The sequence below is a fragment of the Ursus maritimus genome, unplaced genomic scaffold (genome assembly GCF_017311325.1).
Source record: "Ursus maritimus isolate PB19 unplaced genomic scaffold, ASM1731132v1 scaffold_1, whole genome shotgun sequence".
Classification (NCBI taxonomy): Eukaryota; Metazoa; Chordata; class Mammalia; order Carnivora; family Ursidae; genus Ursus; species Ursus maritimus.
In genome coordinates, this window is record NW_024423343.1 from 36345503 (window position 1) to 36367559 (window position 22057).

Here is a 22057-nt window from a genome sequence, read left to right on the forward strand (position 1 = left end):
CTGATTAACAAGCCCACGGAATGCAATAAGGGAAAGGAAATATTAAAAGTTCGGAAAAATTCGCTATTCTTATTTAAGTTGTAGCACTCAAGCTGAAACACCAGCAGCTAGTACATTTGCTATAATCGTAAAATATTGGTCATGTTTCAAAAGGTCTGTCTTAGAATGACATGTACAGCATTTGCTCGGCCCCATCTAGCAATCCACCTCTGTCACTAAACCAAATAAACACAGAAACCAACCTCAGAAAACAGTGAATGGCCTTAAGTCATAGGTTAATAAAGAAATAAGAAATCATATCTCAATTTAAAAATTAATAACCTTAAAATTTTTTAAATAAAATAAGAAACAACAACAACAAACTTGTTCCTCCAATGGTCATCCTCACCTGGCTAAAGTAATAGCATATATAGGTGTATATATAGAATGTCTAGTTTTATGCACTGTGACTTAGATATTTTGTATGTATTACCTCATTTAATTCTCAGCAAACCCTGGGTATTAATATTGTTGTCACCCTAATATTATTGTCAACCCTCAGAGGGATTATATAACTTGGCTGAAGCTTCACAGCTTCAGCATCCCTGAACTAGGCTGACTAGACTCAATCACATGGATTGAGTTTTAAGGAAAGCAGGAGGACAGTGTAGTGTAGAACCATGGGCATGAGCTGAAATCTCTGCTTTGCCACTTACTAGCTGAAGGCAAGAAATTTAAACCTCACTAAACCTCAGTTTCCTCATCTGTGAGATGGGGAGAGTCATACCAGGCTCAGCATGAGTCGCTGCAAGGTCAGCCCATTATTGCAAAAAGGAAAGGGGAAATGTATATAAACTACTTAGGCATGAGTGCTTGTCACATAGTAAGTATTGAATAACTGATGGCTATTTTTAGTTATATGTCTGTTCCCCTTTGTAGACTAGCCCTAGAGGCTCAGGTATTAACTCTTTTGATATTTGTATCCATAGCACCTTTCTCAGTGATTGGCACATTAGCAAGCCCACATAAATATTTGCTGACCAGAAAGTGTTTGCACCAGCATGCACACTGCCATGTCGTACTCTAATATTAGAAAATAAGCTCCTCCTTATATTAATGCTCCTCCCTGCTCATTAAGCAAATGATGCCTATTTTCCACTGCCCCACTCCCTGGCCCCAGACTGTTAACTTATGAGGTCAGGGACGGCACCTCTTCTGTTCTCTGTGGATCCTCAGTGCCTAGCACAGAGCTCGGTACATAGTGGGAGGTTAACAAATATTTGTGAACTGAATTTTTAATAAACATTTGAAATAAATCTTTCAGTTCACCTAGCATTTTCACATAAACACATTTCTCAGCAGAGCAAGTTAAATATATCTCTTTGACACCAGACTGTCTGGGTTCAACTCTACCTCCATCATTTACTAGCAGGGTGGTCTTGGGTAACATACCTAGGTTTTCAATGCCTCAGTTCTCTCATCTGTAAAATGAGATTAATAATAGTATTGGGGGGCGCCTGGGTAGCTCAGTCAGTTAAGCATCTGCCTTTGGCTCAGGTCATGATCTCAGAGTCCTCGGATTGAGCTGCTCAGCGGGGAGTCTGCTTCTCCCTCTCCCTTTGTCCCTCTCCCCACTCATGCATGCTCTCTCTCTCTCTCTCAAACAAATAAAATATTTAAAAAATAATAATAATAGGATTGAGTTGTTGTGTGTATTAAAATGTGAATTTATAAAAAGCTTGTAAAACAGTATGTGACACATAGTAGGTGTTCTTTAAACTTTAGCAATGATTAATTTTGTTTGTGGCTGTTTTCTTCCCAACAAACTGTCAGGAATAAATTATTCCAACTGCCTAAATCGTCTTTCCTTTCACATAAGAAAATATGAAAAGTGGCATCTTTATTTCAAAATCCTAAAATCAATTTTCAGAAGAGCAAATCATAATCTCAAGAAACTATTTGCAAAAAAAATGTATTTATAGAGACTGTTCTTAAAATAAAATAATCCTAAGTGGCTCCAGATATTCTATAGTTTAAAGCTCTTCCAAATCACTCATGCTGGATCTTTGTCCCACAACATTTGGCGTTATTCTTTCCACAAACAAGAACAGCTATATTGACTTGAGCAGAAGCGTTCATGTGAGTAAAAACACCGGGTGGTGGAATTAGGTCGCCCTGTCCTCTGTCTCCACCACAAACCTCATTTGCCCTATTATGGCAAAAAGTATGTCAATCTCCCCATCACTTACAGCATGAACCTGGTGATTAGGCCACACATTATTTAAAAATTCCAATCACTGCATTTAACAACTGATGCCTCTCTACACATTGGAGAGATGAGCAGAAGAAAAATAAAGGCAAAGAGGGCACCTGGGAATTTCATTTACCTTCAATACTGTAATGTTCCAAGCAAAGCTCTCAGTTGCCTTGTTGAGTTTTCTTCCTTTCAAGCCTTCTTTCGCCCCTAGATTATGAAGTTCCTCGTGGAATTCCATCCCTTTGAAAAAAAGAACATATAAGAATTCTTAGTATAAATTTCAGAAAAAAATGGGCATTTTATTCTGAAAAAAAATCCCATTCTTGTCCTTCTCTCATAATTTTGAAAACCCTGAATCAAATGCTCCTTCCCATTCTGTTCGTCCCTACCAATGGCTATCTTTAGGGGCAAACTAACAATAACCAATGCATTAGACCAAATTACATATTAAACAGCCAGGAGCCACCAGATAAAGACATAAGAAGGAGGTTAAGAACCAAATTCTTCCAATAAGTTACATGTGTCTTGTTTGTCTTCTACCTGGCTTTTTCGTGAAATGGTGTGATGTATGACAATGTGTGACTGGTAACCATATGTGATAGATGCACTTACTTTACTTTTCCTTATAAACCCTCCATATGGTTTGACAGTAGACCCTGGAGCCCATATGGATAACAATGTTAATCAATAAATGTTGAGTAAAAATAAAAAGATGTTTTATAAATAGTGTTCCTGGAAACAACTAAATACTTCAGCTTTGGGAATGGCCTTAAAGTTATTTTTAGCTCAATCATTTCTCAAGCTTGAATACTAAAAAAAATATCATCATCCTCAGAAATAGGAAGCACACTTTCTTCTGGACAGCTTATGCCATCTTTGGAAGGCTATGACTGATATCAAGCCAAAGTCTCTCTCCCTGGAACCTTTACTCCTCGGTGTTAGCTAGACCCAGACCAGCTAAGTCTAATCTCTTTTCCACAGCGCAGTCCTTTAAATATTTGAAGAAAGATATTAGATAAAGTCCACTAGAGTCTTTTCTCCTCCAGATTAAACATTCTAGCACATTTCAGCTTTACTAACAATGACTCTTCTTTAAAGATGACATCCAGGCAGAGCCTCCGCATTGCACAGCTTCCTGGAGTTGAGCTTGTAGGAACCTGCATCCAGGAATATCATACTCCAAGTGGGCTTGAAGCAGCCCACACAGGGTAGGGATTTACCACCACCTTCCTTGTTCTAGTTACCCTACTCTTACTAATGCAGCTAAAAACCACATTAACCTTTCTGGTGTTAACATCACAAATACAGTGCGTGGTAAGAGCGTGATTGTGGGGTTGGGCTTACACTCTGGCTCTACCACTTACTAGCTACATAAGCATGAGCAAGATCTTGAAACTCTCTGCAATCCAGTTTCCTCACTAGTGAAATGGTGATAGCAAGAAAGTTTACCTCAAGGTACTGTGGTTGAAGATTAAATGAGTCAATACATATAAAGCTCTCAAAGTAGTGTCTGGCATATAAGAGCATTGTATAAGTACTGGTATTATTTTTGTGCTTTCTGTCAACAGAAACATTTAAGCCTGTGGACCAGTCAGCGAAGAGCACCATTTTTAAAGTCTAGTCTGGGTTCAGAGGTCAGCTCTGCCCTGTGTTAATGTGGAATCTTCAGTGATTCACTCAATCTCTCAGAATCTCAGATGCTTCATCTATAAATTGGACACAATGGTGCTTAACTTCCAGAGTTGTTATAAGGACTAAGGAACAGTGTGTGTGCACAGTTTATCTTATGCAAATATATCAAGCAATTGTCATTATTGTCATCTTTCTCATCATAATCATTGTGCACGGGAATCATGGAAAACATAAATCCAAGAAAGATAAAAGTACAGGGTGTGTACAAAGGTGAATATAGGGGCGCCTGGATGGCACAGCGGTTAAGCATCTGCCTTCGGCTCAGGGCGTGATCCCGGCATTATGGGATCGAGCCCCACATCAGGCTCCTCCGCTATGAGCCTGCTTCTTCCTCTCCCACTCCCCCTGCTTGTGATCCCTCTCTCACTGGCTGTCTCTATCTCTGTCGAATAAATAAAAACAAAATCTTTTAAAAAAAAAAGGTAAATATAAATAGAGGGGTACCTCACAGATATGTGACCCATCCCATCCTTAAAGAAAGAATAAATCTAAAATAATGACTAATAAATGAGGCAAAAGCCTAGGAGATAAATAGGATTATGGCTCAAATTATAAAAATGAGGTGGTTCTTAAGGGGCAATGTGTAGTAAAGGGTTTTGACAGACTTCCAAACCACAAAAGTAGATTCAGAACCCCTCACCTCTCTAGACATCTTCAGACACTACCCCCATATACATACAACCCACCTACTGTCACTTCGATTTATTCTGTACTAAACAAAGACTTAAGTTTAACTCAAAAGTATAGTTAAACTATGACACAAAATATTTGAATTTTAAGAGTAAAAACAGAAACTTTAAAAACTACCAAGAGTTATCACTAAGTTTCTAAACAAAATGGGGCAGAAGTAGGGAGATTACCTGCTTTCTGACACTGCACAATCTTTTCCTGGACTGTATCTGCCATTTCTATGAGAAACCGGCTCTCTTGAATCATCTGTCACAAAATAAACAAAAAAAGTGATTGTTAGAAGTCCTGAAACCGTCCCATTGGAAGGATAACATACAGACAGATGCACCTGATGCTGGCAGTAATGGTGAACCACGGCCTTAACCACAAGACAGAATATGGAAGGATAATGTCTGCTCCAACCCCCATGCACTCTAGCTAGACTACTGCTAGAGTCACCTACCTCATAATTACTTCAGTCATGTAACATGCTTGGCACACCATGGCGGCTACTGGCAAATAAATGTATACACATTCTTTAAGTCCCAGATCACATTCAGGAACAACTCTTTTCCACCCCCTCACTCCAAAAGTTACTGCAACATCAAGGCAAGTGGTACTGGAACAAGAGCAACAAGAATCAGAATAGGGAATCACCTAGTGATGAGCTGGAGGACAACGGAACACATCAATGAAGTTAGCAGCTTGGATTTGGGTGGTCCAAAGATGATGGAGGTCTAGTCCTACCTCTAAAAGGGCTCCAGCTCCACGGCAAGAATGAGGAATGGGTCAGATTTCAGAGCCACCAGTTCAACAGGGGTTGTAGGCAACAACACTGAAATGTGGTCCCTGCCCTTTACACTTGAGTAGAAAACAAAAATGTCCAAGAAATAATTAATATACTAAATGACGTAGGGGAAATAAGACAACTGTCAGAAAGATGGAAAAAATAAAATTCTGTTACTTGAAGAAAAGGGAAGATAATTGGTAAAGAAGTTGTGATCAGGATGACGAGGGATTGGGCCCTTTTGAAGAAGTGACTGAAGAAAGGCAACCACTAGGCAAACTAACATTTCTTGAATTTCCAGCCACTCTTCTACTCTCAGTAAGTGTTGTCCCACACCACCTGGCTATTCTCTGTTTTGTCTGTCTGAATATTCTGAAGGGAATTCAAGGCAGAATCCAAAGTGGATGTAAAGGTGTTGGGTAAGACATTTTTCATAATTAAATGCTGTTGAACAGATTGTAGTCTTGTACAATCACTGACAAATATAAAGTGGTTTATGATTATAAATTTTAAATAGAAAAGAATATTGAACCACAAATTTTTAATGCCTAACAAATCCATAGGAATAAAATCATATAATTCACTCATTTAATAATTATCTACTGAGCAGACACTACGTGTAAGCATTGTGGTTAAGTACAAGGGGTGTGATGAATTAAGGAGCAAAAGCAGACACATTCCTATCTCCATGGAGCTCAGAGTCTGGAAGGGAAGTCTTCTCAAATGGATGAATGAAATATGATAATTAATTCAACCAAACAAAATTGAATTACTCATATTTTCTGCCTAAAGTGGTAGTTTAAAGTAAGTTATTTGGGGGGTTAAATTGACCATTAAAACCATAAAAGTAGATACTCAAGAAGGTCTAGACTGAGTCACACATTTTAACTGCATTAACGCTTTCATCTCCCAAAAGGAAGTGGAAAGTTAGTGAATAATGATTTACTAAATGCCGAACAGTAGCCTGACTTACTGCAGCGTCCAAGTGAATGAAGCTTACAAGCAGAGAAAGATTTAATACGAGGGCCATCTAATTTAGTCTTTTCTAAGCTTACCATCCATATTTACAACGTCAATTGAGTTTTATTATACTTTCAAAAGTTATCAGATGTTGCAATAGTTTAGTAGTAGACAAAATGTTTTTATGAATATCAAGCAATGGAGACATTCATAAATAATAGACACAGTTTGTGACTTTACTATAAGCAAAATAGGTAATATAATACACATTTTTAGAATCATTTAATTTTAAGACCAAAAGAATCTTAGGTATCATGACCACCCTCCTTAATTTTGTAAGAAAGAAAGAGAGAGAGAGAGAGAGAGAGAGAGAGAGGAAGGAAGGAAGGGAAAGAAAGAAAGAAAGAAAGAAAGAAAGAAAGAAAGAAAGAAAGAAAGAAAGAAAGAAAAAAAGAAAGAAAGGAAGGAAGGAAGGAAGGAAGGAAGGAAGGAAGGAAGGGAGGGAGGAAGGAAGAAAGAGAGAAAGAGAGAAAGAGGAAGGAAGGAAGGAGGAAGGAAGAAGGAAGAAAGAAAGAAGAAGAAAGAAAGAAAGAAGAAAGAAAGAAAGAAAGAAAGAAAGAAAGAAAGAAAGAAAGAAAGAAGAAAGAAAGGAGTGTTGCTCCTCAGTGTTGAGCAAAAAGGAATATACTTCCTTCATCCCAAAACACCATACCCTCTTTGTAATAGCCTGAAAAGGAAGTGTCCTGTTTGCTATGGCTACCTCTTCTGCCTAGTTGTTCAATCCCACCTCCACCGCTTCCCTCAGGAATCCATTCCTAATGACCGCTTTTTTTTTTATTCAAAATCTCTACCTCTCTCCTGATTTTTTCCCTTCTCCATACACCTCCTACTTTAAAGTAAGCAAACAAAAACAATAAGAAAATATTCTACTAGCCATTAATCCTCCCTTAAAAAATTAGCCCATACTAATTCCTTTGACTCAAGCAAGACTCCATCAAGACCTTCAAGTTTTAACCTTGGTCTCATCATCAACTACACCTTGGTCCATCCTCTGTCCTCATTCACTCCCAACTCAGTAGCTGACACCTCTGATCGTCCCTCCTTCTTGATTTCTGGGACCCGGTTTCTTTTTGAGCTTCACTCTTTCTCTGACTCCTATACTACCTCTTTGTCCTTTTTTATATCCATACATGTCGGAATCCTTTGAGCCGCCAGGTCTTAGCTCTCCATTCTTTCCTTTCACCATTATCTCTCCTCATAGTCATTTCACCCATTCCTAGAGCTATGAAATATTACACTCATGCAGATCATTTCAAAGCCAATGTCCTCAACCCTGGCCTCTCTTCTAAATTCCAGATTCATATTTGCAATGGTCTACAACAGCAGTTTCCAAAGTAGGGAGGTACATGCACTCTGGGGCAGGGAGCCCAAGATAATCCTTTGAGGTATGAGAAGAAACAATGAGGGCTTTTATTCAGGTTTATTTTATCTGTAAAACTAGAAAGGAAATTAAGCTTTACAGATTGACCCTGCCCGCCTTGCCAGGTCAGGATCATATATCTTTAATGTGGTAAGTGAGGTAAGATGAAGAAGAAGGGAATTCCATATGGAAGTAGGGCAAGCAGCAGTGCTCATTTATTAGTTTCTTCCAGAATATCCCAACTTACATATGTCTGTAAAATAATAGAGTAGTACCATTTATATTATCTTGTCCTAAATAAACTAAACCTTCCCAATATGGATTCCTGAGAAGAAAATGAAGATTACCCAAGCACAAGCAAAAACCTGAAGACGGCAGAGCAGCTCCTCATTCTACTCATACCATGATTTCTTCCTCAGCAACACAGACAAGTAAAAACAATGACAGTGGGATCAGATCAATGTATTCAATGACATTGGAAGAGCAAAAAGATTTATTTTTATTATTTGTAAGTAAAACTTTTAAAATCCAAGCTAATTTCTATTCTTGATTTGGTTTATACCTTAAGAGTTGGTATGTTATTAAATTTATATCATTTATGAATGAATACATTCTCAAATTTTTAATGAAGAGTTGCCGATGCTGGGTCCTTTCTATTCACCCCTCCAGATCCACTCTCTGCCATGCTTCATGCTGGGGAGGTTGGTCTCTGTGGGCAACATCAAGCAGGCTCCCTTGCCTCTGACTTCTGTTGGGACTGGCCAAGGGTTCGCATCAGCAAGGGATCATGGGCAGGAGGCAGGAGAAGAGAGGGTTTAGGGTAATTACTCCCTTGACCATTCCTACCCTGCTGGACTGTGGTGCCATAGCTTTCTCTCTACAAGACCACAGCTCCTGTCAAGTGGCCCTTCTCTGCCAGGTGCAGATATGACTGAGTACCAGGAATGGCTCCCTCTCCTCCTTTAGGCCTGAGAGTGATGACAGCTTTCCACTGTTGCTATTCCTGGGGTGCTCACCATCCGCTGTTGCTTCTCTAATGCTTACCCATACCTTTATAATCAAACCCCTCATTTACTCCTTTAATCACCCCTTTGCTATCTGCAGAGCACAAGTAAGGTGGAGATGCTTAGACTACCAGATACCTATGGCTGTAATTTCCAGCATTCTCAGTCTCATCCAGCCAGCCAGATTCAGATCTCCAACATTCTCTTTGCCTAACTGCATCCAGAAGGTGAGCTCCTACATTTTATCAGTCACCAAGCTTTGTCTAACCTGCCACTTTTACCCCTTTGTTCCCTTCATTAATCACAACTCTCTTGGTTTAAGCCTTTATTCCCATTCTCTGGACCACCTTTCAAATTCTAATTGCATCTCAAATGTCACCTTTAAAAATATGTTCTTCTCCACTTTATTCTCCCAATCCTACCCTGACTCTTGCCAAAAAAAACCAAAAACAAAACAAACCATCCTATTTTCTTCAAATGCTCACAAAGCTCCCTTGGAGGCACTCAGAGGTAGATTTGAATCCCCACTCAGCTACTGGCAGGTTCTGGTTCTTCCCACCTTACTCCTTCCAAATACCACTTTCAGAATCATCTTCCAAAAGCATAGCACTAGTTACTTCCTGGCTTTGTCATTTTCTCCTTTGCTCATTGAATGAAGTAAAATTTTTCTAACCCAGATTTCAAGTCTTCCCATTTGCCTCAGCAGCCTTTCCCCCTATGGCTTCTCAATTCTCCTAGGTCCCTGTGTGAATCACGCTTCTCCAAATACACCCTATTGTTCCTCTTTCTACACATTTCTTACTATTAAGTAAGTCTTCTTAAGCCATCTCCCCTAGTCAAAAACCTACCAGCCTCCAAGCTCATTTCAGTGCCGCTTCGTCCACTGGTGTCCTGATTTCCTTTCCCTCTCCCTCTCACCTCCAAATTCCAAGAACATTCTATTTTTTAGTCTGTTTACAAAATTTCTTATTTTTTATTTCAAATTACAATTAATTATATTTACTTATGTTATCTCCCACCCTTCATTTCCCCAGTAAATTGTAATTCCAGTAGATCAGGGACTTATTTACCTTCATATCCACAGATTCATCAATTAATTATATAATCATTTATTCCTATTTTACTGTGTGATATTTGTTTCTTCTACAAAACCGTTACCCACAATATAGTATTTTATTTATTATTGATCATTTCTCAAACCTATAATTGTCTTTTGGAACTCATTTTTTTAAAGATTTATTTATTTATTTATTTATTTATTTATTTATTTGAGAGACAGAGTGAGGGGAAGAGACAGAGGAAGAGGGACAGAGAGTCTTTAAGCAGACTTCATGCTGAGCATGGAGCCCGAGAGTCAGACACTTAACTGACTATGCCACCCAGGCACCCCTGTCTTTTGGAACTCTTATTTCTCTTTTTATCTCTAGTCTTTTTTCTAGACTTCTCCATTTTTCTATAATCTTACAGGAGTTCCCTTTCACATAAACATAAAGCTTTTAAGAGGATTATACCTATAGAAAATATATTACTCAGGTATCAGAAAATAAAATGAACTTTTAAACTTTATTTCTGGGGCACCTGGGTGCCTCAGTCAGTTGAGCATCTGACTCTTGGTTTTGGCTCAAGTCATGATCTCAGAGTAATGGAAATGAGCCCCCGCTGAGCAAGGTGCCCGCTTGAGTTTCTCTCCCTCTTCCCCTCCCCCCTCTCTGTCTGTCTGTCTGTCTGTCTCTCTCTCTCAAATAAATAAGTCTTTAAAATAAATAAATAAACTTTATTACTTATTTAAGGTAAATTAAATTCAGCCCAAAACATTCAACAAACCCTATGATTCAAAGTTCTCTTCAAAATCCCCCAAGTAAATATTTGTTAACCCCATAGTAAGAAGTTTGTTTTTCCCCTCTTCTAACAGATCACTTTGTAAAGAGTCAAGTGTGATTTAATCTTCAACATAGAAGAGCATCCCTATGAGATTCCTTAGAGGATAACCTGAAATCCTTTAGTAATAACATTCATAACTATTACTCTAAAATACTCACCGTTAAAGTCACAGCTCAAATGGACTTTTCTCATGAGAGCTTTTGATCATCTTCTCTATGGTAACAGCTTCCATTGTACTTAGAAAAAAATAATTGTATTCTGTTTTCTGCAGTCAACTTTCAATTATTGGTAGTTGTAGAGAAAACAAGATGGATGGCCAAAATACACCAATAATTCCTAACCACATTTAAATCAAAAATTTCAACCTCTCCCCCTGGCTTATCTAAGTAGTAAGGAAGGAAAAAACAGTTGATTTGCATTTAAGCTCCTTCCTAGGTCTCTACAGATCCTGACATAAATGAAATATGAAGTGCAAAAGCCAAGGAGAGGTGAGAAGCATGTCCTCATATAATTCCCCAGCTGGGTAGTCAGGGTACTTAGCCTGCCAAAGGTAGGTTGACTAGATTGATAGAATCTGGGAGTGTCCTGGATTTACATATCTGATGTCTCAGCTTTAGCTCCCAGTTGCCTTTCCTTATTGTGGTAATACAAAGAGCTTTTCTTTGGTTCTGTCACATGAGTATCTCCTAATGGATCTTATTTCCTTACTATGGCTTTGAATCTAAAAGAATAGAGGACTTACTCAGATAAAGATTAGCAATATTTTAAGCATTAGATGTGTCCTGAACAGGGGTGTGTAAAATTGTCAGTTAAGATCAAAATCATTTATTTAAAATAAAAATTTTACTGAAGGGGGCAGTAATGCTTGTACTCAGAGACCGACTTTATAAAATGTCCAACCTGTGTGAATAAACTGTCCTTCCAGATCTTCTCAGTAGGGAATTTAACTAATTGTCTAGGATCATTGCAGAGTCAATGTAACTATTGAATGGTACTGAAAAGATGAATTTTTGTCATACCATGACTCATAAATCTTCCATAGACTCCAATTTTCTCCTGATTATATCCAAATTCCTAGAACCACAGAATTTTATATTTAGAAACCACCATAAGGACCACCTATCATAGACAACCCCATTTTATAAGAGAAAAAACTGAGCCCCAAATGGGCTTTCCTAAAACCAAACAGCTGGTCAGTGAAACAGTTTAGACTAGAACCGAGGCTCTTGAGGAACAGATCTAAGTTTATAAATTGCATTGTGATACTAATATTATATTAAAGTACAGAATTTCTATTGCAAGTAAAAGTCAGTCATAAACATTAATGAAGTAAAATTCGCCAAGTAAAGTATCATAAAAATACATTTTGCTCTGTTTCTCCTTCCAAGTCTAATTTGCAAAAGGCATCAACCACATAGACACTCTTCCTATCAAGTCTAGAAAGAAACATACTCAGTGGCATCCACTGCTCTTTCAGGAAGGAGTTAAGGAAGGAGTTATGTAATTTGGAAAGTTAATCACTTAAGAATATGCCAATCTGCTCTAGACCTATTTTGTTCTCTCTTCTTAAGAAGACTAAAATTATTAAACTATCTCTTACCTTCCTTCTAAGCAAAACACTGGGTTTTAGTTTTTGATTCTGTAGATAATTTAAAATAAGACCTAAATTTTATCAAACTCGATACCTTTTAAAATCTAATTGCTGTTACATATATATTTGCCAACTAGAATGAAGATAATTTCCTTTAATTTTTAATGTCCTCAAAATTTTTAAATCAGAGGGACTATTAATAAACTGGCATCTTTTGCTTTTAGGCAAAGTCAATCCTATTGAGACAGTTACTTTTCAGTGAAACAGGTACACACATAAGGCCAGAACATTTGCAAGCTCACTACTGGAAGTCCACTGCATTTGATGTAGGCAACAAAGTATTCTCTGTCCTGGGAATAGCTCTGCGTCACATTTTGAAGCCTGATTTATGATGGCACAAGACAAGACAACTCACACAGAGTAGACCAAAGGACGTTTGTCTCCACATCCATGATACTGACAGGATCTACTTCAGTGAGCTGCTTTCTGCATAAAGGGATTATTTCACCTTTTCTTTTCTCCAGGTGTTCTATTTTCTCCACTTGTCAGATATATCTTGAATAATCACTAGAAATGATTATTTTTACCCAATTATGATTAATGTTTAGTTCATTCATAAAATTATCAGGTTACTAACCATCATGAACCATCTCCAGAATTTTCACTTGAGTGTTCAGAAATGCAAAGTGACTTTGAAGACACTTGGACAATATTTCACAGAGAAGCTAGCCTATGATGCAGCCAACTTGTTGAGGCACCTCTGATGTCCAGTGTCCTTAGGACCCTGGTACCAAGTGGAAATGTTATCAACCTTCAAGAGACTGAGAGTTCCCCCAATATACAAAAAATGTACCAGAAGACATTGCCACACCCACAATTAGAAGACGTTTCAATGCACTAAGGGTATGATATCTTGTTTATAAATAACGAGCCCTATTTTGGCACCTGCCAGCAGGCTGTTCTTTTTCTGTGTTCCATTACTATACAAGCCAACATACTTTTTGAAATACAAACTAATACAAAGTCCACACAAACTTCACAATGAGAGAGTATTCATGACTTACTAATTTCAATTTAAATTGATTTCAATAAGCAAAACTACATGGGGAGACTGTAGGCATACCACAACTTTTTCCTATCCTGAGCTTCAATATATCTTTGTAATAATACTGACAGAAGAGAACGTATTTAGTCCAACCCATGATGGTCGGCTTAAATGACACCTGCCAATGTACTGATTCCATTGCAAGAGTAATTAAAGATAGCAATTAGTTCTTTTCACTAGAATCCTGGTCATGCCAACATAATCAACTACTTTCCAAATCATACTGACCTAGTAAAAGATTAAATAACCCTTGGCCCATGTTCTCTAGATTGTTTTGATTTCTCCTCTATCTCCAGAAAATCTGTCATTCTTACCATAGTAAAGTTTTAACTTTTATGTTAATGTTAAATAATTCAGCACAGAAATCACCTTCAGAGAACACTTCGTGTTTATTTTTTACAGTTGCAATCTCCTGTAACTATTCCACGTCTGAATGGTATATTCAAAACACTAATTACCTAAAAGTTCTCACATTAATTTAAAACACTGAAAAAGCCCAAATACGTTAAGCAAATACTTCTTGATGATGCATGAAAAAGTAGACAAGTGAGACCAATTGAAAAGTAAAAATTCAGCTATCTAAAGAAAAAAGTTATATAAAGATTAGACAGTACTTTTCTTTTAAAATCAGTTGCAAATAGGGACTACTCACTGGCATCTGCTACTCCTTATGAAGGTTCTATAATAACCCGAGAACGTACAAACGAGCTGCCCAAGAGTAACAAGGACCATAGTTCCTTGAATCACCTGCCTAGTGCGCTAGAGCAGACACTGGACAGAAATGCCAGAAGGTCCTGTGCAACCTTTGTGGGGCCTTTTAAGAGAAGAGGAAGGTAAGTGAAAATAAAAGCATTCTAGAGAGACAGAATTTTTAAAAAAATTCTTTGCAAAGAAAGTTCTGCTGAGCACAGAGTGGGAATGGGGGTGGGGTGTATTACCGGTCACTGTGAAAAGTGCATCATAGCATTCAAGATCTTTAGATTACGTCTTTCTCAGGATATAAAACATCATCTGCTCCACTATCTGGACCTTGTATGTGTCTGTTCCACAGTGCAATAAAGGGACAGGTCTGTTAGAGGTGGTACTCTGGTTTTAAATGAAATTCTTTTTTTAAAAAAATTTTTTAAATGAAATTCTTAATAAAATTTCTGAAAAACCATCCCAAAGACCACATAGAGCCACCGAACTGGTAGTGCAGTAAGTCTAACGCCAACAGCCCTCTGCTGTGTGTCTTTAGTCCGGGAAAGAGGCATCAATTCCAGCTTTTAGGACCTATTCTACTTGCTTCGGTTACTGAATAATAATGTTCCCAGTTTGCTTTAGTGCTTTTCAGAAACTGTCATATCCCACCTCTGGCTGGGACATGTATCTGATATCAGGAAAGTCACCTCTGCTTCTGCTGCCCTGAATATCAGACAGGCATTTACATAACAGCATCCCTATTCAAAGTATTAAGGGAGATGGCAGTTCTCAGGGAAAATTGTAATTCTTTGAGCAACTTCACCTTCACCCAACCCAGACTTGGGGAACACTCTGTCATTAAGATCTCTTCCTTTTCCCAGGCAAAAATCCCAGGTAGGACAGGATCTGTTAAATTCACTCAAAGCTACAAATTACTGATAATCCAATGTTTTATTATTCACCGAGATTTTGGGGTTTTGCGTTTTAAAAGAGATTAAAAAGTCTTCACCCAAAGGAATTGATTGTTATTTTGAAATTCCAAGTACCAGTGAGCATATAGAAAATGTATGTTTAAAAAAGATATGGAATGGGGGGAGCTGTCTTTCTGAAATTATGCCGTGTAAATAAGCCCACTCTACTATGGTTATATTTGGTGTTTGATTTCTTGATATCAACACAGATACTATAAATAGAAGTATAATTGCAACATTAATACTAAAATGACTTTTAAGGCTAAATTTTTAAGACCATCAAGAGGAAATATTTCCACATATTAAATTAACCAGTGTTCGGTAAAGAAAAGAACCATCTCAAGTCATTAGGGAAAAGCTAAATTTAGAAAAAAATCTGTGCAGATGAACTCAGGGTCAATGTTTTCTAAAATACTTTCACCTTATTTACTGTTGGTAAGTAGAATTGTTTGATACACTCAGGTTGGCTTTCAGTAAATGGAGGTTACTAGTTGCCTGATTTGTTTCTTTTGATACTGAAATATACCAAATTTGTATCTGTTTGGAAATGACTTCAGGTCTTTTTTCATTCCAAACGTATTCTGTTATTTTTTTAGTGGTTACAACTTTTCCTCTTGGTTGGCATCTATACAGTTCCATTACTGTTTTTGAGGCATCCAAATATTTAAGTGATTTGAGTTGAACATTCAAGCTGTTCATTTTGGGGTATCTGCCCCCCCACCACCCTGGAATTGTTTTCTGCTTTAGCCATCCAAATTTTTTTTTATTATTATTAATAGTCTGTAAAGAATTTTTTAGACTATTTTTATGAGAAGTTTTAGGTTTACATAAAAACTGAGCTGAAAGTACAGAGAATTCCCATAAGTGCTCTAAGCCCATCCCCAGTTTTCATACTATTAACATATTTCTTTAGCGTGGTATATTTATTACAATTGATGAGCCAATATTTATATAGTATTATTAGCTAAAGTCCAGAGTTTACATTAGGGTTAACTCTTTGTATTATACATTCTATGGGCTTTGACAAATGCATAATGATATGTATCCACTATCACAATATCATGTAGAATAGCTTCAGTGTCCTAAAAATCCTCTATGCTCCACCCATTCATCCCTCCCTCCCTCACCCCACCCTGCCCCCCTCCTCTGGCCCCTTGATCTTTTTACTGTCTCCATAATTTTGCTTCAGTCTATAAGTTTTTTTAACTGTATGTTTAGTGTGATGTGGTAGAGGTTAAACAAAGGAGATTTAAAGATTTACCATAAATACAACAATTATGGCATCGGAACTACACTATTTTCACCAACCATAAACACTTCTACTTACTTTTTATTCAATTACCATTAATTAGTGACATAGTACATGCCCGCACTGTTTCAGATGTGAGAGAGTATAGTAGTAAGCAAAACAGACAGGGTCTGTGCCCTCGTGGAGTATACGTTAAAACTGAAGGAGAAAGGACAGAAATTAAACAAAAAGCCAAGCAAAATATTTTTCAACACTGCTAAGTAGGGTGATGGAAATAAAACAAGGTTATGTGATAGAGTGACAGGTGGGGACAGTGGTTAGGGAAGATGTCTCTGAGGATATGACATTTGAGCTAAGAATTAAAGGATAAGAAGCAACTATTCATGCAACAGAACATTTCAGGCAGAGGGAATCTAAAATAAAATAACCCAGAGATGCGAACAAACTTGGTTTAATTGAAGAATGAAAGAAAGTCTATGTGGCTGGCTGGGGTGGGGGAGGGGCGGGTAGTGAACAGGAGAGTGTGGGGGTGAGGCTGGGAGAGGCAGGAGAGGCTAGAAGAGGTGAGTGAGATAGGTATGCAAGGCCAGATCATAAATGACCCCATAGACCACAGTAAGGAGTTTCCATTTTATTTTCATGGGAAGCCACTGTAGTATTTTAAGCAGGAAAGTGACAATGATCCAATTTTTGTTTTTAAAATGATTACTCGAGGGGCTTCCAGGTGGCTCAGTCAGTTAAGCCTCTGCCTTTGGCCCAGGTCATGATCCCAGCCAGAGTCCTGGGATTGAGACTCACATTGGGCTCCCTGCTCAGCCAGGAGCCTGCTTCTCTCTCTCCTCCCTGCTCATGCTCTCTCTTGCTATCTCCGTCTCTCTCAAATAAATAAATAAATAAAATCTTAACTCATTAATTAATTAATTCAATAAAATGATTACTCGATCTGCGGAATATCTTAGAAGTCTTTTTTAAAATAAATATTAACACTGATATATCAAGAGCATTGAAGATGCCGACCAATACAATGCAAATCCTCGAAAGTAAAAATGTTTTTACATTCAAGGCCAATATCATCATCACTTGTATACGTTCCTACCCACTTCCCCCCTAAAAGAAATAATCCAACAGAGCTGTCAAAAGAGTTTTCAATCACTTGCAAGGTCTGCGGAGTTTACCATTTGCATAGGGATATTTATATTCAGTTCCCTACCAATATGAAAAATCATTTCCATAGGGAACTATAAATGAAGATATCATTGTAAGTATTTCTGCTTTCTACTGTAGCCTTTTACTTAAGCTTTGGAAAACCATGCTATGCCTGTAATTACAAACCACATTTTAAAAATACAAATGAGAAAAGGCTGATGTCCATATTTAGCTCATAGAACTGAAAAAACAAAATAGCATTGGACACTTGGGGATGTGAAATGGAAGTTGGCCAAACACAGTCCAGGTGCTTCTCTGCTTTTTCCAAGCCCAGCTCCAGGGGACCAGCCTCCCCTCCCAATGAATGATTTTTCTTTCTTAGCTTCACAGAGAATTGGAAGAATAAGTGATTTCAACTGTCTGTCTCTATGGCAACTAGTACCCTAATTTCACCTCTTAGATGGCAATTATACCTATTCATTGAATAGTTTTCAGTCCCTACTTTTATGATGAAAAATTGATTTTATGAAAAATGAGATATAGGTAATGGGTGAACTTTTCCCCCAGCAACCATGGAGTAGTTTCCAAGAGGTGTGATCATTCAAAAGCAGAATGCATTCTATGGGGTTTTTTTCTGTTTCAACTGTAGGATGTTTATCCCAAATGTCTTTCCTCTAGTTATTTTTTAAGGACAAAATATTCTTCTTTTCTTTCTTAACATTTATTTTTTTATTCAACTATAAAAATTAGTTGGGTTCATTGTAAAGAGTTTTGCAAATACAGAATAAAAAGTAGAAAAGCATAAGCAAGAAAATAAACTTCATTCTCCTTACTTAAAAATAATCACTATTAATATTCTGCTAACATTTTAGATGTGTGATGTGTATACATATAAATACAACAGTGTATATTTTTTTGTAACTGGACTTTTTCACAAAATATGTTATGAGAAGTTTTCCATACCATCAAATATTCTTCTAATGCATGATTTTAATGGTTTCAAAAGAGTCCATAATATTGGTTTACTGCATTTTATTTAACTAATAGTCCTATGTTGACATTATTAAACATAAATGTTTATGTATATCACTATTGCCTTAGAATAAATCCCAGAAAACAAATACATAAATCAAATGGGATAAACATTTTAAATTATATTGCCAAATTTATCTCCCCCAAATTATACCAGTTTATTTTCCTAGTAGAGGTAAATGGGTGAGAATATCCATTACCTTAAATTCTCTATCAGAGGTACTATTTTTTTTTTTTTTTTGTCCATTGGAGAGGGAGTATTTCACTATATTTCTTTACTATCTTTAATTAAAAACTTATTTTAAGGCTAAATATGTTTTTAGATTTTCTTCCCTTTTTTGGGGGGGGGAAGATACATGAATTGCCTGTTCACCTCTGAAGCAAAGAATATTTGTTATCCCCTAATAACTCTCCTCTCTATATTTCTTAGTAACAGAGGAGATAACATTTAGTTGGGCACACCACCCCTTGAAATAAAGACATTTCCCATTCTCCTTTGTGGCTAAGTGTAGCTATGTATTAACTCTAGGCTGATGAAATATAAGCAAAAATGATCTATGCTATATCAGAGAAATGTCCTCAAAGGCAGAAGATATGCCCTCTTTTCCTCTTCACCATTATTGATGGTTGGAATGCAGATGTTATGGGTGGAGATTCAGCAGTCATTTTGGACCATAAGGATAAGGGTCACACTATAGGGATGGTAGAGCAAAAGCTAGAGGGAGCCTAGGTTCCTAAGAACTTTACAGAAGTTCCATCCTGAAAGTCTGGCCTCCAGATTTTTATTTGAAAGAGTAAAACAGGGATACCTGGGTGGTTCAGTCAGTGAGGCGTCTGCCTTTAGCTCAGGTCATGATACCAGGGCCCTGGGATGGAGTCCTGCATCATGCTCCTTGCTCAGCGGGGAGTCTGCTTCCCCTCTCCCTCTGCCTGCCACTCCCCCTGTTTGTGTTCTCTTACTCGTTCTCTCTCTCTCTGACAAATTAATAAATAAAATCTTAAAAAAAAAAAAGAGTAAAGCAGTATTTTTAAGCCATGATTGTGTTGCAATGTTTTATCAAGTTGTACTCAAATTTAATTGATGTAAGATTTTTTTCTCCATATTTTTTTTCTTACTGATTTTTTTTCTTCAAAGATTTATTTATTTTAGAGAGAGAGTGTGTGAGCAAGCAGGGGGAGGGGGAGAGGGAGAGAGAGAATCCTGAAGTAGACTCCCCACTGAGTTCCATCCCAGGACCCTGAGATCATGACCTGAGCCACATCAGGAGTTGGCTGCTTAACTGACTGAGCCACCCAGGTGCCCCTTCTTACTGAGTTTTAAGCACACTTTCTATTTTAAGGGTAGTTATACTTTATCTGGTATATACACTACAAATTTTTCCAGATTTTCATTTGCTCCTTAATTTTTTATGGAATTAGAAGATGCAAAAATATAATTATTCTTAAATTTAACTACTACATAAATTACATTATATATTCAGAAAAATCATTTAACAGTATTAGCTTAGAAATATAAATTCCAGGGGTGCCTGGGTGGCTCAGTTGGTTAAGGGTCTGCCTTCGGTTCAGGTCATGATACCCAGGGTCCTGGGATCGAGCCCCTGAGTCTGGCTCCCTGCTCAGCAAAAGTCTGCTTCTCCCTCTGCCTCTGCCCCTCCCCCTACTTGTGCTCTGTGCCCTCTCTCTCTCTCTCTCTCTCAAATAAATAAAATCTTAAAAAAAAAAAAAAAGAAAGAAATATAAATTCCAGAGAAATATTTTGTCTCAAACATCACAAGGCAGCACTGAGAAGCATATGTTCATTTCTTACAGGTACACAATTAAATGGTTATGTTGTAGGCCAAAGACATTTAGATGAGGAGAAATTGTGTATATTTTTGAAGACTTAATTCATTCCTTGCTAATGCAGAGAATTTCTGTTTGTAATCTGTGGGGCTCCGGGTTCAAAGCATTGCCCCAGAGGTCTTCACTGGGGCTTAAGCGAAGCTGAGAGAGCCGGCTCTGCCTGCCAGCCCCAGTGTTATTTATCCATTAGAGTTCCACAAAAGAGCCCCTGCCAGATGATTCCCCCTGCACCCCACACACACAGAGATAAGAAATCTAGAGTCACAATTTCCTACCAGATCATAAGCAGCCAACATTTTTTTCTGCACATCTGGAATTGCCCCCAGAGGCTCCAGATAAGGAAAGTTGTCTTTCATCACAAGAGAGACGGAAGGAGTATTGTCACTGGTGATGAGCCGAGAGGATAGGGTCAACAGGCACTGCTTCAGACTGGCAATTGGAGGAAGTCCACACAGTTCCTTAATAGACACTATGGCATTCTGTGGGGAAGAAAACATGGAATGATACTTCTGACCACATGACACATCACCCCCAGCACTTCTAGGTTCACACAAAACCATATTCATTAAAAGTATACCCTCCAATACATATGTAATTTGGAGGAAACTGGATTATAATCAACCAGGAGTATAATGTGCACCGAGATAACACACAGAACTAATTCACTAGTATACCTCATCTTTGTCAATTTTTAGCAACTGCCACAAATATGCCATAAAGCAAAGCTGACTGCGAACCAGGCTACACAGTGCTTTTCAAAGCAGAGCACTGGAATATTCACACAAATTAGCCTGGGCTGGTTGTGAATATCTTATTCAATTTGTACCATGATGATCATAAAAGCATGTCAGTGATTATACATGGGAGTACATCTCCTTTGGGCTTTTCCCTCGAGACAGCAGGCTGCTATTACTCACCACCGTGCGTTCGACTCACCAGCAATGGTATTTCCTTGTCATCCCGTCAGAAATGCGCCTGACAGGTGATGCACGTACTAAAACAAATTTCACGTAGAGCTACATTTGCTCGTGTTTTACAGGCTTTTAAAATTCATTTGAAACAGAAATTACAACTATTTCATGTTTTATTAGCAGTGAGCAGTACCTAACCTATTCTATGTCGAATGACTTTAGCAACAATGATGGCTGTTTCATTTTTCTACAGATTAGGCTCCAAATAATCCTTAACCAAAAAGACTTTATGTTGAGACGATACAAATCCTCAGTATTTCCTGGAAAAACTTTATCCATAACCAACTCTCCTTACTATGCATTTTAAACACACAGTATGTGTAAAGGATATATTTCAAAAATTACATAGAAATAAATAAAATCGACTTCTAATATATAAAGTAAGATGTACAAATGATGTATAAGTAATCTAATGCAGGGATTTATAATAGTTTTGAATTATGTCAGAAAAAGTCAAATAGAAAATACTAACATTTGGGGCCTATTTTTAAAATAGTGGCTAAGGCAACCACTTCAAATAAAATGCTTACAATCTAAGTATTTCTGTGTGATTTATGTACCATACTGTTTTCCACCACTTTAGCTATTTAAAATTGATTTTAAGTCTATTCTGTGAAATAGTGTAAAAATAAAGTCTTCGCCAAATGATGGGTTTGAGGCTCAGCATCACATGACTAAAAACCATGAATGATCATGAGTTTTGGTAGTAGGAAATTCTGGATTTAAAGACCAATGTTCCTATTTACTAACTGCAATATTTGGGAATCACTTAACTTCTTCAAGCTTGTTTTCTATCTTGAAGGTAGGGATTTTTCGG

General features: G+C 37.5%; 1 protein-coding gene across 1 annotated transcript in view; it reads right to left on the reverse strand.

Annotated features, from left to right (window-relative positions):
• PLCL1 (phospholipase C like 1 (inactive)) overlaps nt 1-22057 on the reverse strand; it is a 320359-nt gene that overhangs the window by 51050 nt on the left and 247252 nt on the right. The window contains exons 3-5 of the mRNA XM_040642333.1: nt 20545-20748; nt 4789-4864; nt 2367-2476 (exon numbers count right to left, since the gene is read on the reverse strand). Coding sequence (XP_040498267.1) covers nt 2367-2476; nt 4789-4864; nt 20545-20748 — 390 coding nt within the window. The remainder of the gene's footprint in view (nt 1-2366; nt 2477-4788; nt 4865-20544; nt 20749-22057) is intronic.